A 20,388-nucleotide genomic window follows, 5' to 3' on the forward strand; every position below is an offset into this window, starting at 1 on the left:
GTGATAAGGGTAAACCCCCCTCCCCACTTGTTTTTTTTTTTTTTTTTTAATTGTTAACTATGTAGAAGCCGTAACCAAATGCACAAACTTGTACATTTTTCCCCACCAATTATTAGGGCTCTTTTAGTCATAAACAATTTTAATAAATGTACTGAACTGAAGCGGAATCTGCATTTTTTAGAAACCGACGCGATTTAATAATAATTATTCAGAAAAAAAAAATGCAACAAGGAGGTATTAATTGGGAAACACAGGCACTTGCGATACACAGGAAGAATTGCTAAAAAGTCGCTGAACAAAATGTTGCAACACGCTGTTTTTTTTTTTTTTTTTTTTTTTTTAGAAACCCTGTGAACTTCTAGCCTGCCTCTTGCTACCTCATCTGTGCAGTAAGAGTCTCTGGTATCTGGTGAGACTCAGTCGTTACCCCCCCCCCTGGGGGGGGGGGGGTTAGTAAATCTACCAGGTTTATTTTAATAATCTAAAACCATGATCTAAATTCCACTACCTTAACATTTCAAAAGAGCAGACTTGCCACAGAACTTATTACCCTGTTTTTGTATTGTAAGCATTGTGGGGCAGCTCTAACGGGAAATCTCACCAGCAAGATCAATATAGAAAGAAGGGAGGTGGTGCGATCTGCCTAGATCATTAAAATCCACCCCCCAATGGCTTCTAACCTAAAATGGGGTTTAAAGACAATAAGGGGGGTTTGCTCCCTGTAATTCTGAGGTTTTAATTCGACCCTCCGACGGTGGCTTCAAAACACCACTGTTCATCCTGGAGGGCTAAATCCACTCCAGGTTTTTGTATAGGTTAAATTAAACCCTGAAGGATTTTAGCTGGATATTTAACAGTTGGAGGTCTGTGGTTGGAACAAAGACATGAACTGGAATGACAATCTTGCTCCTCAATAATAGGAGCACCATTTGTCTCGAGGGAGGGCAAGTTTAGCATTAAAACTACAAATATCTTAAATACCAATAATCTATTAGATGTGGCAAAGAACATTTATGTTTAAAAAAAAGAATTTAGTCTAACGTTTTAGTATCATTTTACTGCTCTTTCTTCAACTGAAATACATTGTGCAACCTGCTCTTATTTTTAAATGAAATAAACAGACTTTTCACTACAGTGAACTGTTTTTTTTTTTCGTGAATCATGCTTTAAAAAAAATGGCGTAATCAAAGAGGAACACAAACATTAGTGCTTTCTGGGGAACAAAGGACTGGTGTCCACAACAGGTTTGATAAAACTGCACCACAGAACAGTGCTGCATTAGTCTGACTGAATCCACTCCCTCAAACACACCATGAATGCGTGTAACAGACTTCCACTTGACACTGGGACTTGATTTGCTCCCAGCTGTTCCCCCTTATTTAACATCTGTGCGGACAACAGTTAAAACAACGTGCGATTGAAAACAAGATTGAAAATATCTCTAGATATTAGAGAAGAAAAAAAAGGTGCTGTGTTATCTGGAGAACAACAGGGGTTCTGAAGCAATGAGCTAGACAGGATCATGCAGAGGCAAATAACATTGCGGTTGTCGCATGAATTGTTCATGCCCTACTCCTTAAAATAATTCACATTTCCATCCTCTTTTATGAAGACATAATTAAAAAAAAAAAAAAGGGGGGAGTAACTTCTCAAAAAAAAACAAAACACACACACACTACAGGAATCAATGTCAGTCCCTTTTTCTAACGTACAAGTTTCTTTCCAAGTTTCCAAAGTCATTTTTTTGTGTGTTGGTATTTATTATATATATATATATATATATATATATATATATATATATATATATATATATATATATATATATATATATTTTTAGTTAAGTGAGGAAGGCAAGTCGAAAAGGAGGAGTGTCTCAGAGCTCAGGCTCTCATTGTTTTGTCTGCCTTCAGCTTTTAAAGAAAGCCAGCGTTCCCAAATCTGGCGTTCCCAGAGTTCCGCCCCCTCTCCCGCCCGGAGTTCTCAAGATCGGCTGCGGTCTTCAGAATTCCCGACCAGCATCTTACTGTACAGCTTCTGCTGCTCCTCCTTGAAAGTGTCTTTCACTTTTTCCCTTTTCAGTCCGCCATCCCTACACACCACACAGAAATAAATAAATACAAACATACAGATTTTATTACAGGTTTTAAAAACTCCTGGTCGCTGTACAGTAGGTTTTGATCTTGACTCATTTTTTTAAAAATCAATAAAAACACTTATTTTCCCCAATCTGAACCTGCACAGGGACAGAAACAGGATCCATTCCTGGTATTATTAACTACAGGAGGCGTGCCTCAGCGTAATGCCTACACGTTGACTCATTCCAGCTTTTGCTGCAAGTTATGATTAGCCACAAACCACTAAGCAATAGGAGTCTTACTTCCTTCCTAGCGGTTACTCCCAACATACAAAATTCCAATATTCAAATTGAGCTGTAAATACCAGCACACAGAAAAAGGATATGAACATTTTTAAAAAGATGATTAATGAGTCTTTACTTTTGTTCGTATTTAGGATTTCTGATGATATACAGTAGAGCCCAATACTGATGTGAAACAGCAATCTGGAATTTCTTCATATCAGATGGAAATGATATCACATTAAGATTAGCTATACTGATTATTATTAGTAGTAGAAGTATTCTGATATCGCTCCTGTCGTTCCCTGGTACTGGAGATGCATTTCAATTCAACACATTGATTAACCTTGCGCGTTACCTTTCAGGCACCTAGTGTCACCACAGTAAGTTGTAGACTCACCACAGCAAGTCCACCAGACCGCCTTGCCTGGCGATTGCAGACTTGACTCTGTTTGCAAACTGTACCGCATCCTCTCCTTCCTGCGAAAAGAGGAACAGAATGAGCACTGGGCTGGGCAGGGGGGGGGGGAGGGACTGGAGTCCAGTACTGCGACATCCGAAGAACCAACAAGCACACACTAATAGAATATTAAAAGAGCTCCATCTGGAGTCTGATTATACTTTCACACACACAGAAAAGTGCTTTTATAGTTTGTGTGTGTGTGTGTGAATTTATATATTGGTTTCCCTGTTCAGTTCACTATGCATTATTGTGCATCAGTTGCTGAAGCTGCATGTTAGGTAATGTAAACCACCTGGAGAGAAGGATGTCTGGTTTCTGATCGACTGAATAGAAGAGTGACTGTGGAAGAGAGAACGGAGTAGACCGACACCAAGAAATGTGATCTTGGTAGTATACAACTGCAATTGCTTATGTCATATGAGAGAGAGAGAGAGAGAGAGGAGAATAAATGACGCTGCAGTGAATTATAATTGCATCGAAGGATTTATATTGAAGGCAGTTCTCTGTTCTGTATTTGTTTTCTTGGTCTCCCATGAAGGATTCTCCAAGGGGCATTCGGTGCTTGGGAATTATAATTAAAAACACAGAACGACAGGTTAGCAGTTTAAAAGCTGTACAGAGAACTCACCCAAAAATGATACGGATGTTTTAGGAGACAGGTATTTTTCTCTAAAGATTAAGGCGAGCGTTAAAACAAGTATAGACACGAGTCCCCTAAATGACTTGAAAAGTTCTGTGAATCCGGTTTGACGATTACCAGAGTCGCACACAGGTCTGTTGCCAGGGCGTCTCCAGCGCTGTCAAACTCCAGAGTTAGTCATTACAGTCCTGTAACAGCAGACTGCTGTACCGTTCGATAAACACTGCGAGTTAAACAAACACCAATAAAACATTCAAAATTGTACTTAAAAACGTTCCTACAACAAAAGTGACATGTAAACACTTAAGTGCAAGTTAAACATAAGAGTTTTGCTCTCACAATCACAAAATATTTAGTTTTAAAGAGCCTTTTTTTTTTAAATGCACCAAGAATTACAGTCTTGGTTTTAACAATTGAAGGGGGTGCAACTTGGTGTTTGAGAATTTCAGAACTTCTGGAAAGCTAAAGAAAACTTCATCAAGGCTTGCTAACCGGACACAAGCTCCAGATCTGGCAACTCATGTGGAAAGGCTGACAGTGGAAAGCTCAGATTTGCCCATGGAAATAAGGCAGGATGTTGTTTTCACCTGCATGCAAATAACAGGTATGGAAACCAATGCAAGGTCATTTCAAATGGAAAACAATGTATTCTCCTCCTCCCCCCCCCCCCATATTGAAAAAAATAATTTACTTTATCCCACAATCGTGTTCAATTATGAATTTTTTATAACAAGACAGATCAGCGAGTGAGGGATTGTTTACCACATCTTCCTGACACTCCTGTGCAGTGCCAGTCTCCTCCCTGAAACCACCTAGTTAGCATCACTATGAACTAAACTGACAAGCTCTGCTGTAGCTCCAGCTAATCAAAATGTTAAATAAATAATAATAATAATAATAATAATAATAATAATAATTACAAAAAACAGGATATTGCAAGAATGATATTCTTAAATACTTAATTTGCAGTCCTGTGTCAGACCTGGTCCAACACTACAATTTTCCCTTTCCGGTCCGCTGTGGGACACTGCTCGACATCATAAAAGACGTCAAGCGCAGGTCTCTAGTGGTTTTTTCTCCAGGGGAAAAAGCCGAGAAAACCTTTCAATGGCTGAGTGAGACCGATAGGAGCCGATCGAAGCCGAAAAAAAAAGAGGCGTATCTGAACTACATAGATAGCCCCTGCACAGACACATTACAAAGGAGATAGCTGCTTCTGCATCCAGCTCTCAAAGAATACCACAGTACAAAATAATGACTTGGGTCGCATTATTGAGGAGTTTGGTGATAAAACGAGTGATCAGGAGAGGATTTATCAGTATGCACGTCTGTAAAGAGGTATGTGAAAAATACAGCGAACAAGGGGTGGGGCTTGGCTGGAGATGCAGTACTGAGTGTCCTTTTGTGATTCAAACTATTTTTAAACAGCGCGTGTGAAAATAAATTGGACCTGACACGCAAATAAATGGCAAAGGGTTAAGTGTACCCTCCCATTCAATTTCAAAGGGATGCTTTTATATCAAGCTGTGTTTTAAAACAGGGGCATGCAAATTACAGTATACAAAACAGTGTGGATCCTGGAAGGGTTGAGCAGAGCCCCTGAACCAACACCCTATGCTTCAGAACGACAGCTTCCGGCACGGAAACACGACTCCCGCTGCACAGCAGTTTCACCTCCATTCCAGGTTTTATCAAAGGCTCGATTAGCCCCAGTGTGCAGGTAACAAGCTAGCGTGCGTCTTACTAAAGCAGGAACGGATCAAACAGCTGTGCAACAGAAGTCTTATATCCATTCCTGTCTTGGACTGACCGGTATCACACACACACCAGAAGAGCTACACTGTTTACAGACAACCCCAAAGTCACCACTCTCATCGACAGATGATGGTAACCTGCAGACAGATGGTCACCCAGCTAAAGCCTCTCCAACCTCCACCTCCCCTCCCCTCTCCAATCACGGGATTAGGACGCACAGCCTGTCTAAAACCCTCTCTCCCCTCCACTATAACCCACCTCTCTGGTGACGGGGGGCAGGTACCACACGCTGCAGACTATGGCCCAGCTGCTCATCATTCTCAGGAGGTAGCTGACCATACCGTACTTGCTGCTGTTCCAGAAAGCGTCTCCAAACCGAGGGTCATACTGGAAGAAAGACAAGGCGCAGAATGAACGACTGCTGCTCGTTCATCACCACACCTCGTCATAACACGAACTCCTCATGTACAGCTCCGGACAAAAGTTTTGCAATCGCCCTATTTAATGAGCCAATTCTGCTTCATAAAGTCGAATGAAACCTGCTGAATAATGTTAGGTTAACAGAATGTAGTTATTCCCATATACCTGAAGCTAACTGAAAAAATGTGGCATTTCGAAACCTAACATGAAATACTGTTCTACTATTATTTGATTACATGTTAAATAAAAGATTTAGTGTTTTTATTTTTTAATAACGTCTCAATCCTGAAATTCTAGGTGATGCAAAACCTTTGGCCATCGTGGCATTTACTATGCTTGCTACACAATTACATATGGAAATACTGTTAAGTGCATGTTAATGTATAGAGTTTCATCCTCAAATCACAGAATCAACACAATACACACTATATATTTACAGTTAAAGAGCTTTTTGACTGTCGACATTCGAGCCTACTTTCTATTCATTTTTTTATTTATTTTTAGAGCCTGGTAAAGCAATATTTTTAGACACAAAGAATTAGTGTTGTTTTCAACAAATCAACGGGTCACACTGGAAGAAAGTCCGACCCAGAAGAGAAGAATAATTACAGAACGGGATTGCCCGGTTCCTGCACCACACTTTGTCCTCAAGCTGACAAGAGGTTAGTGTGATTTCTTTCTACAAGCCTGAACTACAGTATGCAGACAGTCCTGTAGTCTACCTTGTGATTGATTCTGCAAGTCATGCCTACCTTAATGGCTACTGGATACATTGTCGTTCCGATCTCGAAGCTCCCTTTCTTGAACATCATCACAGAGGTGTTGTTGATACAAGTCCCTGTGGAGAAAACCGGATCGCTTTTCATTTTCAAATATAAAGCCTTGTTCATTTACAAATGATATTGATAACCTCCCGCTGCTGCAGGGGGTGAAGGAAGCCTGGCTGTTTAAAACTAACAGGAGAGACAAGTCGTCTTCGGCTGGAACTGCCTTTAAAAAGGAGTGTAAACAAACTGGACAGCCAACCGCGCCTGTTTCCTAATGAACTACACGACACACCAGGCGCGTCAGTATTACCATTCCTGTTACGAGAGCGTCAGAGCAGGGGTACATGAAGGCACTGGCATAACTGTTTGATTTTTTAATACCAATACATCACACGAATCATTGAAACCTCTCAGGAAAGGAGTGGCACTCCTGGTACTTTACTAACGAGGTTTCTGGCAGTGGAAGCTGCTTTTATAAACTTCAGCTGAAATCCCAGAGCATAACTAATCTTCAGCACTTGTATTTTAACACACACAGTGGATACAGAACATTGTAATTAACCTTTGTAAGTCACTGATGGTTGCGATGTGTTTTACAGCCGTGCAGTTGGGGTGAATGTCACAGGCATGCTGGTTTATATTAACTCGAGGCACAAAGGCTGCAGCCGTTCCAGTAATGAAGCGTACTCACTCACCTTCTGGGAATATCAGGATGGGCAGTTTGGTTTTGTCCTCCACGTGGTCACTTAACCTGAAAAGGCAGGAGATCGGGACCGATAAAAAAAAGCATGTTATTGAAGGAGGGGAGCAGTTCAAAAGCACCTTCCACAGGACGCACAGGACATGAGGAGTCGTCAACAGGCCCCGGGGCACTGCCTAGGAAAATCCTGGCGTGGTTAAACAAATCAGCACGAACCGATTCGCTTGCAGGGTAATTGAAAAAGCACACACCTCTGCTTTCTTTATAAGACGCTACTTTACAATTAGCTTAACAAACACTGTGTTAGTTACTTTAAGCACCACAGATAATCTTTTAAAATAAGCCTTTCACAGCGGACCACCATCACAAAGCACTTTACAAGATACAAGACTAGGGTGTGTGAACTATGCATCAGCTGCAGAGTCACTTACAACAACGTCTCACCCCAAAGACAGAGCACAAGGAGGTTCAGCGACTTGTTCAGAGTCACACAGGGAGGCTGAGCTGGGATTTGAACCAGGGACCTCCTGGTTACAAGCCTGTTTCTTTAACCACTGAACCACACAGCCTCCTATGGCCGTGACTCACTAGTTACAGAGTAAGTTTACAATATAGACCAGGTTTTACGTCATCACAGGATCATTGTCATTTTACCACATGTGCTGGTGACAAGCGTCAGTAAAGCACATAGATATAATAAATACCTGGAATAAAATCAGTTTCTACAGTATATATAAAAATAAGAAATAAACAGACTGTTTGTTTTAACAATCTGCCTACTTCCGATCGTTTAGACTAGAATTTCACCAACATGTTGTTATTGCCACTGGTGCTTGACCAGCGTATGATTTCTGACTCTGCGCGCTCGTCTCGCGCCCCGGACTCGTTTAACGCCTTTACCTTTTGGCCACAAGGCTGCGATCTTTAACCTCGGAGCGCTCGAACCAGATGTGTGGGCACGCCTTCACCATGGATCTCTGAATGATTCCCATTAAACCACCGTGGACCTGCCCCACCTGAAACAAGAGCACACACACACAGACACACGCTGACAAACGGGCTGAGAAAGGGAGGTCTAAAAGCAGGGGGCAAAGACCCGGATAAACCTCTTCCAACTGTCGCTGTGGTCCATTCTCTAGCAGGTACTGCCCACTGTATTGGGCACTAGTGCTTAGTGTGCTGTGTGCAGTGACTCTCTCTGTGTTGGGGGTAGTGTTTAGTGTGCTGTGTGCAGTGACTCTCTCTGTGTTGGGGGTAGTGCTTAGTGTGCTGTGTGCAGTGACTCTCTCTGTGTTGGGGGTAGTGTTTAGTGTGCTGTGTGCAGTGACTCTCTCTGTGTTGGGGGTAGTGTTTAGTGTTCTGTGTGCAGTGACTCTCTCTGTGTTGGGGGTAGTGTTTAGTGTGCTGTGTGCAGTGACTCTCTCTGTGTTGGGGGTAGTGCTTAGTGTGCTGTGTGCAGTGACTCTCTCTGTGTTGGGGGTAGTGCTTAGTGTGCTGTGTGCAGCGAGTCTCTCTGTGTTGGGCGACGGTGCTTTGTGAAGGGAGCGCTGCTCCTCAGTACAGCTTACCATGGCGTAGCAGCCGTCGCTGGCCAGTATGATCACGTCGATGGGGGAGGTGTGGTTCGCAACGCAAATCCCTCCGTTTTTAGGCTTGTTCTCGCTGCAATACAAAAGAAATCAACATGGAGAGTGCTTTTCCTTAAAGTCTAACTATTATTGAACAGAAAAAATACCAAACCAACTTGAGCTCCTATAAAAGACCTTATATAAACTATTACAAACTTTTGTTTTTAATAAATAAATAAATAACAAACTGACATTCCCTCCCCCACCCTCCCTTCGAAACATGAAACACTGTGCAGCAAGCGATAGTGTCAACCATTGTAAAACTCTAAACATTCTGTCTGGCTGCTGGCTCCACTGCAACAACCAACACACACAATGCAAGCAATAGTATTTCCTGTGTCTGAACAGTAGAGGGCACCAAAAACCACAAGAAGAAAACCCTATCTGTACTACACAAACTAAACAGCAGAGGTCACCCTTCAGCAAATCATCCAGTGCTCTGAGCCAAAACATCCGACAGTCCCTCGACAGTACTCTCTTGCTGTTGCTTCGACCACCAACCCCCCAAAAAACTGTAAAATATAACTTTAGCATATTTTATAAGAGCCATTTAACAACTTCTGCTAAACTGTTCCATGAAGTTGTACAATCCATTCCGAATCACATGTGCCACCTGGAGCTGCTCCTCCTCTGTGTGATTACAAACAGCAACTAGAACACTGAGAAAAGAACTCCCAAAAACATTCTATTTATACATGTTCTGAAGAGACCAGGACCCCCCTCCAGTTCTGGATGTTCCCATCCCTGCTGCTGGTATTTATAACAATGATGACAAGCCACCGGCACACATGGTTTCCAACTGCTGCTGCTGTACGCGTATCGATTTCATACAGCATGCACGCAGATAAAGAACTATCCCCACTGCCCACTGCTGCAGGGGCTGGTCCACAACTGAAAAAGAATCCTGCACGAGTCGAGAGTTTAAAACATTAGCCAAGTGAGAAGCGTTTAACATTCTGTCAAGCCTTGGTGTTCAGATAGTAGGGAGTGCACAATGTAGGACAGTTCATTTCACAGTCAGTACTTCTTGCATGTCATTTCAATTCTGTAAACATACAGCCGCATGTGCAAACACACTGTGCAGTAGTTTAAGAGTCATGCACGGTTTCCAATGAATAACAACCTTATCCAATATCTGAATAGAGTAAGCATGCTACTTTAGTGTAATTGTAATTATTGCAGCAGAACTAGCTGTAATTGAACAACATAGCATTGAAATTGGAATTTCAAAACAATTCTGCTGTAACTGGAGTTAGTTGACCCCCCATCCCCCCACCCCCCCACCCCACCCCGGTCTGCAGTTTAGCGTCAAATCGTAGTGAACAGAAGCCAACATCCTCTCTTCACAGCCTCTTTCGCGGGCATGTGAATCATGTGGGAAAGCTGCAAACACACTTTGGTGAGCAATTCAACTTCCTGTTTCCGCTTCTCCCTGGCAGTCACGCTCCAGTCCTGTAAAAATGCACATCACTATGACCTACCACGGCCATTTTATGTGACAGGCATTTTTGCGTAGATAAATTGATTTGAATATTCCAATATGTTAGTCTTGTGCAAATTAATTTGTCGACCAGTCTAAACATAGTATCAGCAGGGATGGAAAGAAGACTCCAACTGCATAGCAGTGTGCTCCATTCCTAGTTTTATTAGGAGTTTAATAAGGTACACCTGAGCTTGTTGCATACACACTGTGGCTAATCAGGGTGGTATTAAAACCTGGAACAGGTGAAGCTGCTTTGCAACAGAAGTATCATTTCATAGAATAGAAGTATCACTGATCTGTATCTGACAAACCACGTTTCAAGGACTCTACAAAACACTACAACACGGTCCTTGGGGGGGGGGGGGACTGCCGAGGAAAGACACGGGGGCAGACAAGTCACAAGCGAGTCCTCCCTCCCTCGCTAATGCAGACCTTGTGGCTGGTTCCTGGCTTACAGACATGGCTGTCTACAGTATCCCAGCCAAGGGAGAAACATTTGTCAAGGTAAATACAGGAGATATGTGTGAGCGGCGGCAGCAGCAAGGTCAATAACTGTGTATGGAGGAAAATAAATATCAGAGAGGCTGACATCACAGCAGGGCTACATCCTGCTTAAACACACACCACTTTCATATGATTCAGCATCTGATCATGCATACCTATACATCAGGGATGGAAGCCAGACTCCGATCCCACAGCGATTTCATCCATTCCTGGTTTTACTAGTAGGTTAATAAGACACCTGAGCTTGTTACTTACACACTCTGTGGTTAATCAAGCTGGTATTAAAACCTGGAATGGGTAGCACTGATGTGCAATAGGAGTCATATCTCCACCCCTGTATGTGGTGCAAAAGGAGTTACAGAATGGGAAATTCATAATTGTTTGTAAATTAATTTGACTCCCAACAACCGAGTTACATAATATATCCACAAAGTGTTTTTAAACTAATCTTCCTGATCAAAAACTGAAGTGTTTTTTTTTTTTTTTTTTTCCAGCCTGCAAAAAGCTTGCTTTCTAAAACCTTAGTGAACAAAAACACAAACATATACCCTAGTCATTAATACCTACTTTGCCCTCCAGATCACAGCTTACTGTTCTGACATTGTAGTCATAACTCCCAGGTCAGTTGTCGGAAAGACCAAACCCATCAGTAACCACTAAACAGGACTGCCTAGCCTGTAACCCAATACCTGCAACACACACACAAGCAGGGCGTGCAGAGGCTGTATGTGCCCCAGCAGGTATTGCATGACATCCCTTTACTCAGTGTCCCCGAGCTAGAACTCTCCACCTTCATTCCACAATGAGCGGAGAACCTTATTCCAGTTGAACTGGTAGCCCAGGCCGACACAAGCTGCCCTTTGAGCGAGGAGGCTCTGTGGTGCTATGGGGTGTGGCTCACCTATCATGGTAGGTGATGATAGCAGTCAGGGCTCGCACACAGATCCGGTAGCACATCAGGTGGACTTTTTCACTCAGGAAGTTTTTGAATCTGCAATGCAAGAGACACAAAAAAAAAGAAGGGAAACTGAATTTCTTCACAACTACAGAAACGTGCTTGTACAGTTTAGTGATGGAAGTACAAATGACACAGCTGTCCTAGTGGAGAACACAAATCAGTAGGCATTGCAAAACCGGCTTAACGGGTCTCTCTGAAGAGGGTCTATTTTGTATCTGATACAAGATTTAGACGGCAAATGCAGTGCAATGCCAATCATATAGCCAGGGTGCCCCATAGGTCAGGCATCACAGGATAGAATTGGGAATATTGACTGTGTTTCTTTCAGGTGTGAAATGCCTTTAAGCAAAGAGGAACATCCTAAAATCTGCAGAATCTATGACATTGCTAATGACTAATGGGACTCCACATGTCTACTGCCTCTTGTCGGCACGCTTGATATTCCACGCACTTACCTCCCATTCGGCAATATCCCCACCATTGTAGTTCCAACCACCAAAAGTCCCACTCCAGTAAATGCCAGAGTGATCCTGCAAGTGAAGGGCAAGAACAACATGCGTGTGAGCGTCCCATTCACTGCGCTCAGACCTGCCCACGATCACTCAGCTGGACGTGGCTTTCATCTACAGCCTTCTGCGCACTCCACTCACTCCGCCACCTTGTTGACGGTCCAGTTAGTTTAACCCAAAAGTCAAGACCCTGCAACTGCAGTCATTTTCAAAAGGTAATGCAGCAAAATTTGAATTGTTTAAAAAAATAAAAAGGAAGCGTAATTATATATATATAAAGTTACCAATTAAAGCAGTTTTTAAAAATCACGTATTGCTTCTTTGCATGAATTCCAACACTGTATTAGCGCATGTATGTCGTTGTCCATACCCTCAGCCATTTGTGCATACAGACACTGTATGCTAAACCCATCTGATTAAGTTCTCACTTATCTAGCCCCTCTGCCGTGAACCTATTGGAGTTAAGCCATCTGGATTAAAACCAGCTGCATCCCATCTCTCTAATCCTCCCAGATGGCAGGGCAATACGCACAGACTTAGCAAAGCTCAGAGAACAAACTAGTAAGAGACACGATACAGACGAGATTTTAATTATGCCCCTAGGTTGCACAGTAGAAAGCAACTCCTAGCGGAGTCTGCAAAGCCAGCTCAGTTACACAGTTTAAATGAGAACATTTCTGTTTCACCTCTGGCAGCACAAGGTTTGACTTGTGCCAACAGCAAAACCACACCAACAAATCTAAAAGCTGCCCTTAAAGTTTAACAAGACCCCAAAACCTGCTCTTTGGGCAACAATTCAGCTTCTCAAAACCACCTCAGCTGTGAAGACTAATTACACTGCTGAGTACAGAGTACAGAGGACAGGGACTCAGGATCATAAAGGTCAAAGTTTGGTAATCCCGGCTGGAATTCTGCTGCCCGTGCCAAGTATCCTTATTTGCACAGACAGACCTTCCCTTGTTAAACACAGCTCTGTGTGCTTAATGGAGCAACGGGAGCGTTATCTCTTCGGCACGCTGCAATTGAAAACAGCAAGTCACCCTATTAATGGCTCTGGAAGTTGGCAAGCCTTGCTTGTCCTCGGCGAGTTGAGGAGACGCGGCTAACGCAGCTAAAACCTTGGCGTGGAGAACGCTGCCGCTTCTTTGGTCAGCGTATCGTATCCTTTTTGCATACAGCCCACAAGACTTGACCAAGCAGATTCAAAACTGCGCTTCGAAAACATAGCATTCAAAAATACAGCTTCTAGAAAGATTGGTTTCCATCTAAATTCCAATTGATTAGCTTTTAAACTGAAACTGCGCATCTCCAATGAAAAGAGAAACAGAAAGAAAACACAAGGAAGCACGCTGTTGTTGACAATAAGCTTGCAAAGCCCAATAGTGCAATTAAAACAGTGTTGTTCTGTTAAGCCTCTGGATAATTTAAAGTAATTATGCAGCTATTGGTGAACCAAGGTTAAATGCTTCTTGCTGAACCAGCTGCTCTAGTTCCCCTTGTAAAACCCATTGCCCATTCCCAGGCAGACAGATCGAGTGCTGCAGGGATAGAAATAAGACCCATTGCATAGTAGTATGACCCATTCCTGGCTTTCCTATGAACTTAAGACACACCTGAGCTTGTTACCTATACACACACTGTGGCTAATCAAGCTTGTGCTAGAACCCGGGATGGGTGAAACTGCTATGCAATAGGAGTCTCATTTCCATCCTCGAAGTACATTTTCAGAATGGTAACCCCAAGGTTATCTGTAGGCAGCAAAACAGACCGTCCTTTAGATCTGGGCTCGCAGTATGGAATTAGTCGGACTCCCAGACAGGTAGAGCCCCGCAGAGAGGCACAGTGCCTCGGGCAGGCGCGCCTCACCTGAGCGGCAGCAGGAAGCAGTACCGAATGAGCAGCCCAAGCCCCCACAGCACGGTGAGCCTCAGGCTGATGTGCTGGAAGTTGTAGTTGCTGCGCGTGAGAAGGTTCCAGGACTCGAGCTCCTCCGGGGAGAAGCGCTTGGTCACCTCGTCGTCCATGATGCTCTCCACTCCCTTGCGGCAGAAGTAGAAGATGTCGCTCATCTCGAACTCGGGGCTGCTCAAGTCCTTGCTGCTGCCACTGCGCCGGATCTCCTTGATCTCCTCCTCCAGTGACATGGGCTCCTTGGCAATGATGCCTGGGGGTGGGAGGAGAGACCTGCGTCAGGGGCGTTACACTACAGCCTTTAAATATCACGCTCCACTCGCCTCAGTAAGGCAGCGTCACTCTTGCTGTGGAATCTTGCTTGTGGCTCAAACGCGATCGACAGCACATCTTTTAGGAAGCCCTTTATAGCAACCAGGTCTTCAACTGTAACTCGGGGCTTCTCAAACTCTGTCCTGGGGACCCCCTGTGGCTGCTGGTTTTCATCCCAACTGAGCTCTCAATTACTGAACTAGACCCTTCATTGAACTGATACTTTGCTCAATTAGACATTTTTACTTGTTTTCAGCTCTTAAACAGTTGCAGTTCAAGTTACTTATCAAAATGAAATCTACAACTGTTTAAGTAAAAAAAAAAAAAAAAAAAAAAAAAAAAAAAAGGTCTAATTAAGCAAATTATCAGTTTAATTAAGGTTATACTTTAGTAATTGAGAGCTCAGTTGGAATAAGAACCAGCAGACACTGGGGCTCCCCAGGAGAGTTTGAGAAGCCCTGGTCTACCTGAACCCACACTGGGCATTCAATTAAGGAATTAAAAGCGCCTGGCAGTGCAGAGAATGGCAATCATGACGACTGATCAAGGCAACAGCCTCTGGACTGCACGGCTGAACAGAAAAGGCAGGGAGGGGGGTCTTGGGATGGGCTGAAAGAGATCAAAGGGAGCACCTATGCTATATAAATCTTACACCTGAGTCACGCTGCCAATGCAACGCACATTAAAACTACTGAGTGAAGCGAGTGGCAAAACGAGAAGGAGAGAGAGAGAACCGGTTTGAAAAACATCAACGCATCAAGAACAGATGCGTCTCTGTGTTACAAAGGGTCGCATTTCAATGCTCTTTTTCTTTGCGATGTTTGTCGGGCACGATTCGTGACACTAAACAAGCGAGCTTACCGTTGGTATAGGGTTTATAAAGAAGGTGGTTCTTTTCTTTGGCTCCGCGCTCTATCCGGAGAGTCGCCCACTGGAAAGAAACAGACAAATACAAAGCAGCAATTATTCAGAGGACAACCCATTCCCAGGGCACAGTCTGCCCTAGAGCTCTGGCTCTCTCTCCGGGTATTCAGCAGGGCTGGCACTGGGTTGCACCAGCTTAAAACTAAGCTCAAACATGAAGTCTCTACAAGTGCTGTGTAAAAGCAAAGTTAGTGAAGACTTATGCGATAACGAAACACTTAGAATTTCTGCACAAATAATAAAAGATCAGAAAAAGACTTTTTTGGAGTAACAAAAACACAAGTCAAAATGCAGAAATAATGATTGTTTCGAGCACTCAAGTACAAAATGTGACCGTTGACGTCACTAGCCCAGAGGTGGCCAACCCCGGTCCCGGAGAGCCACAATCCTGCAGATTTTCTGGGTATCTTTAATGTCAAATGACCTGGAGAAAAAAATGAGTGTTGACCAATTCAGAAAAGAACTGGTTCAAATTAAGTAAGTCGAGAACTGAGGGTGGAATGAAAACCAGAAGACCCTGCGGCTATCCGGGACCAGGGCTGGCCGCCCCCGCACTAGCCGAAATGCAAGCCTTCGATGCCTACTGTGCCTTCCTTCCAGTTAAAAAGGGTGCTTTTGCCAAGGACAGCAGCAAACAACACACTTCAGCTGCCTGGCACCAGAACAGACTGCACGAGAGGAACAACCTCCACGGGTCTATTGACAACGCTTGTAATATGTTTTTAATACCTGTGGTAGGCTGCGCAGGCTGTGAACAAATTTCTCCATCAGTGCCAAGCAGCTTTAGGAGAAAGACGACACAAGGAGTAACCAAGAGTTTCACACAGCGGTGTGAATGCAATTCATATCTAAAACCTGGGGCAGTGCAATGCACAGCTATGAAATGTGACAGCGATTAATAGTGTAGCCACACTCTTCGGCAGCATCTTAAATGTGATTCTCGGTTTTAAAAAAAAATAAACACTTTGCACGGACGCTTTCTAGAATAACCCTGTCTAACGTATTTTCAGGTTTCAAGTTGCTTCTGACCTCCTCAGCATAGTTTCAGAATTCAAAGCACAGAGGCAATATTCCGCATCAGCAGAATTCAAGCCTGTCTTTCAAATCAACATTCAGCCAGGTTAGTACTGTACATAACTTATTTGCTTCACAGGACTGCTTAAATTAACTAAGTTTGGGTTTGAAAATGTAGAATTTCTTTACCCAGCCCTTCATGGCTTCTCAAGCTTTGCACAGCTATAAAATGACAGGAAAGGCTAGAGAAGTACAGTACTGTAGCCCCACTGGGACACTTACAGTAGCTCAAGAACAATTTGCAAACAACCAGACCTTACTGGAGCAATCGGCAGGGTCTTTGCTGGTGCTGCACGAAATGGTTATTCGATTTCAGATCAAGCTCTCCACAGGTCAGTGGCGTCGCTCAGGCTAAATTACCACTCCGAGAGAAACAAGCTGTTTGCTTCACAATTTGAACGCTACCCAACACCAAATCGACACCCATAATCCTCACCCTATTGTCAGTGCCTGCCAATAAATCTTACAGTCTTTAAAAAATGAGCCATCCCCGTTACTCCCAGCTATGGCTAGGAAGCTGGTTCAGTATTTTGGGAAGGGCATGCGAGGAGGAACGTCAACAGAAGGCTGGATAACAAGCAGAGTTCAATCTGATCTCCAGTGCAACCCGGCAACCAGGGCACATGGTAACACAACCTGGACCAGCGGGAAACGCTCCTCCAATCAGTTCCTTCGCAGCTCTACCTTGGGGTGTTGCAGGAGCCTACAGGAGCAATTCAGGGTAGGAGTCTAGTCTAGTCTTGGAGTAGCGCTTCCCGATCTGATTATTTCTGACTCTCCACAGGGAAGAGGGGAGTTGGTGTTGATGGGGCAGCTTTACCACTGCAAGGGACACTGCTGAAGAAACAGCTGCTGGAGTTTGTGTGGACCGAGCAGAGTCTAAAAAAAGCCGCTGTTTCTTCACTGGTTTCACTTGGAATGGTATATTTAGCCCAGTAAACCCTAACGACCCTCTCCTGATTCTCTGGAGTGCTTCATTCGAATGATCAGTTTGAGCAGCAACTCTTGGTAGCTGATGCCTTGTTTATCAGAGCCATTCAAAAGATGCTTTCCACCGTTTTGTCAACTAAAATAAAAAAGGCGGCGCTATTTCACTGAACGAAAAGTTACCGTTTTGTGCTACTCTTGAGTTGCCTTTTACAGTCTCAAGAACGCCGCTGATCACTAATAAACACCTTCAAAATCCATGTCAAAAGTCCTCTTGCTGAACCTGTTAAAACTGAATATTGTGTCGACAGGGCAGGCAGCCTCACTCACCTTGAATATTTTAAGCAGCGTTTTCATGTACAATTTGCGGATGCCCAAGGAGACCCCGAAGATGGCGGGGACGATTATAAAAACCAGGAGCAGAGTAAACCAAACCGTGAAGGATATCCCCAGGAGGACGCAGATCAGACTGTCGAACGGGAAGAAGAAAAAAGCCATCTTCACGCCTTCAGAAAAAACAAAAAATAAAAAAATAAACCACAATTCAGAGTCTCTGAGGCAAGGAAGCAGTAGGGAACCTTCCAAAGCAGTGCCCAAGGGTCCGATCAGTGTATCCCTCCCCTCTAAATACTACAGTCTTAATTTTCGCAACCGGTTAGTAAATAAAGGCTTAATCAAGAAGCTGTATTTATTTATTTTATTTGTTTTACAAATCTTTCTTGTTCCAGCGTAGCAAATCCATCTAGAAGGGATGCGGTGCCGTCAGTTCATCCCAATGTGCGCAAGAAGTGGCAGCGAGCAGAACGCGAAATTCCAACGGTAACATTTCTTTATAAACGACGCAAAATCCGTGTACCCACCCCGCTAGGAAAGACAAAATCTACATTATTATCTTGATAGTAGCTCTTGATGATGAAAAAACACGTCCTTGTGGAAGTGTAACAGAACTGACACTAATCGCTGATCCGGTTCAGTCAGTCTAATGTGAATTAACCTCAAAGCACTGATTACAAGACCGGCAGTACCAAACGCATGGGAAGTTACGCACACAGGCTGGAAAAGGGTTTGGATCCGAGACTTCTGAGCACGTAAATCCAGAAAAAAAAAAAGAAATGCAGGCGTCTTTCAACTGGTGAAACCTATTTTAATACCCCCGCTCCCCAGGAGGTGGGTGGGAGAGTATGTGCCCTCCTTGGGCTGAGGAATTGAACGCGAAGCTCTGCGTTTGAAGAACCTTCCCTTCTGTGGATCCTTGCTGGACTGCACTCCAGGGAACCCCACAGAGACTCCAGATCAACATACAGGATCTAAAGTGGGGGGGGGGGAGCGTAAGGAAGTTAGATAAGGAATTCTGTGGGTTTTTTTTTTTATTATTTATTTTTTTATGCAAGACCTGAACGCTAAACAAATAAACAACTCAATCTAGTTTTCAGACTGGGCATAAAAGTGTTACACAAGACTAACTTAAAAGTTTCTGTGGTTTCTTCTTCCTTCTGTTCTACACTTTCACTCAGTTACGCATCTATTTGTCATTTGATCATTATTCTTGTAAAAAACAGTTCTGTACTCATGCCGGCGATATTATTGCTGGATTATTTAGAATACACTGAGTGAACGCGTTAATGTGTGGAGTTAGATTGAGGGGGTTGCCAGTGTATAGTTTTCTACAGCCAGCGTTTGTAAAGCGACTGGCAGAACGCCACTAAGTAAACAGAAGGTCCCGGGGTGGGGTCAAACTTGTCACAGATAAGAACTATCTGTTTCTAACACGACTGCCCGCCTAAAACTTGGAAAAAATATAAATAAAAGATTACACAATTCACGTGTTTAGTTATTTATTTAAGTCTTGCTGCTTCTTTTAGAACTTTAATAATAATAATAATAATAATAATAATAATAATAATAATAATAATAATAATATAAAGTTGATTACAATAAAAGTGCAGCTGTCGAGTCCCCTTCCTCTCTCCTCGGGTTGTTGTGAACTGGAACAGCACGGCCGGTGCAACGTGTACAATGTCCGTGCAGTACTGCAAAACTGTTCTCTAGTCCGTATTACTAATGGGTTACAAAAAATATATAGCTGAAAAAATATACATCACTACCTCAAGACAAGAAATGAAACATCCTGGCATGCAAAAGACATTTATCTTCAGAAATATTTGAATTTCCACCCCCGGTGATGACTCGGTTAGTGCAGCGTACTCACGCACACAGCAAGTGGCTCCATCCTTTTCACAGTATATTTTTAATACCAGTCTGTTTATTTGAACTAGCAGGGCGAGTTTGCCCTCTCCTCTCGCTTGGGCTGTCACAGTTTTATACAGATTGCAATTGAAACACGCTTACCTCGGATTCAGAGCTGTTCTCCGCCGTGCAGAGACTCCCTTTGTGGGTCTGAAGCTCTATTTTTGCATCATAATCTCACACCCAGCAGTCGCGGGCGAGGCTGCGCACTGCAGCGGCGAGGCCATGTGGCCGTGACGCGCCTCTGCCAGCCTGCCTCTGGGGTAGGCGAGAGAGTGGCATCGGCGTTTTTTAGCATAAGGGCTCTTATTCCTGTTTTTTCTAATTGTAAACACAGACTTTTTTTTCCTGGTGAAATGTTAAATGTATATGAAATTTATTCAGAGACAATGCATGAGCACATTCTTTTAATTGACTATCCCGGGTGCCTAACAGTTTTATGCAATCGTATGTTATTTAATTGTTTCCATACAATCTTGAATTGGTACATTTCTTTTGAAAATGCATGTTCCCTGTTCTGGTTAAGTGCATAAAACTGTTGAGGCACACGGGATGTGCAATTCGCAGGAATCTACTGCATGTGCAGTTTTCTTAAGAAATGTGATTACAGTTAACAGGAAGGTGCAATTACCACGTATGCAATTGATTGGAAATTCTCAAAAGTCTCAGATATCTTATAATGTTGTGGCCGGTAAAATAAATCTAAAGTCTGGAGAAATTCTATAGAATTCAGTGGCCACAGCGCCTCTGCCATCTTAGTGAAAGGGAAGGACTTGCACATTATGAATAAATCTTAGGGGGGGGGGGAAT

General features: G+C 43.3%; 1 protein-coding gene across 7 annotated transcripts; it reads right to left on the bottom strand.

Annotated features, from left to right (window-relative positions):
• Nucleotides 1-1,800: 1,800 nt before the first annotated feature.
• On the bottom strand, nucleotides 1,801-19,824 carry LOC121303123 (glycerol-3-phosphate acyltransferase 4). 7 transcript variants are annotated; one of them, XM_041233591.1, is made up of 14 exons: nucleotides 19,681-19,822; nucleotides 19,265-19,389; nucleotides 17,662-17,837; nucleotides 15,268-15,337; nucleotides 14,050-14,347; nucleotides 12,130-12,204; nucleotides 11,618-11,707; nucleotides 8,670-8,763; nucleotides 8,002-8,117; nucleotides 7,097-7,152; nucleotides 6,387-6,472; nucleotides 5,473-5,601; nucleotides 2,757-2,836; nucleotides 1,801-2,089 (listed from the first exon to the last, which is right to left on the bottom strand). In XM_041233591.1, the coding sequence occupies exons 3-14, from the start codon at nucleotides 17,827-17,829 to the stop codon at nucleotides 1,981-1,983; spliced, it is 1,371 nt and encodes a 456-aa protein (XP_041089525.1). In that variant the 5' UTR covers nucleotides 17,830-17,837; nucleotides 19,265-19,389; nucleotides 19,681-19,822; the 3' UTR covers nucleotides 1,801-1,980. The 7 variants fall into 7 exon arrangements, with proteins under 7 accessions (XP_041089525.1, XP_041089524.1, XP_041089528.1 ...); XM_041233590.1 differs by having other exon boundaries at nucleotides 17,662-18,638; XM_041233595.1 differs by lacking the exon at nucleotides 1,801-2,089 and adding an exon at nucleotides 3,577-3,682 and having other exon boundaries at nucleotides 2,756-2,836; nucleotides 17,662-18,638; nucleotides 19,681-19,824.
• Nucleotides 19,825-20,388: the final 564 nt, after the last annotated feature.

The sequence above is a fragment of the Polyodon spathula genome, chromosome 31 (assembly GCF_017654505.1).
Source record: "Polyodon spathula isolate WHYD16114869_AA chromosome 31, ASM1765450v1, whole genome shotgun sequence".
In the NCBI taxonomy this organism is placed as follows: Eukaryota; Metazoa; Chordata; class Actinopteri; order Acipenseriformes; family Polyodontidae; genus Polyodon; species Polyodon spathula.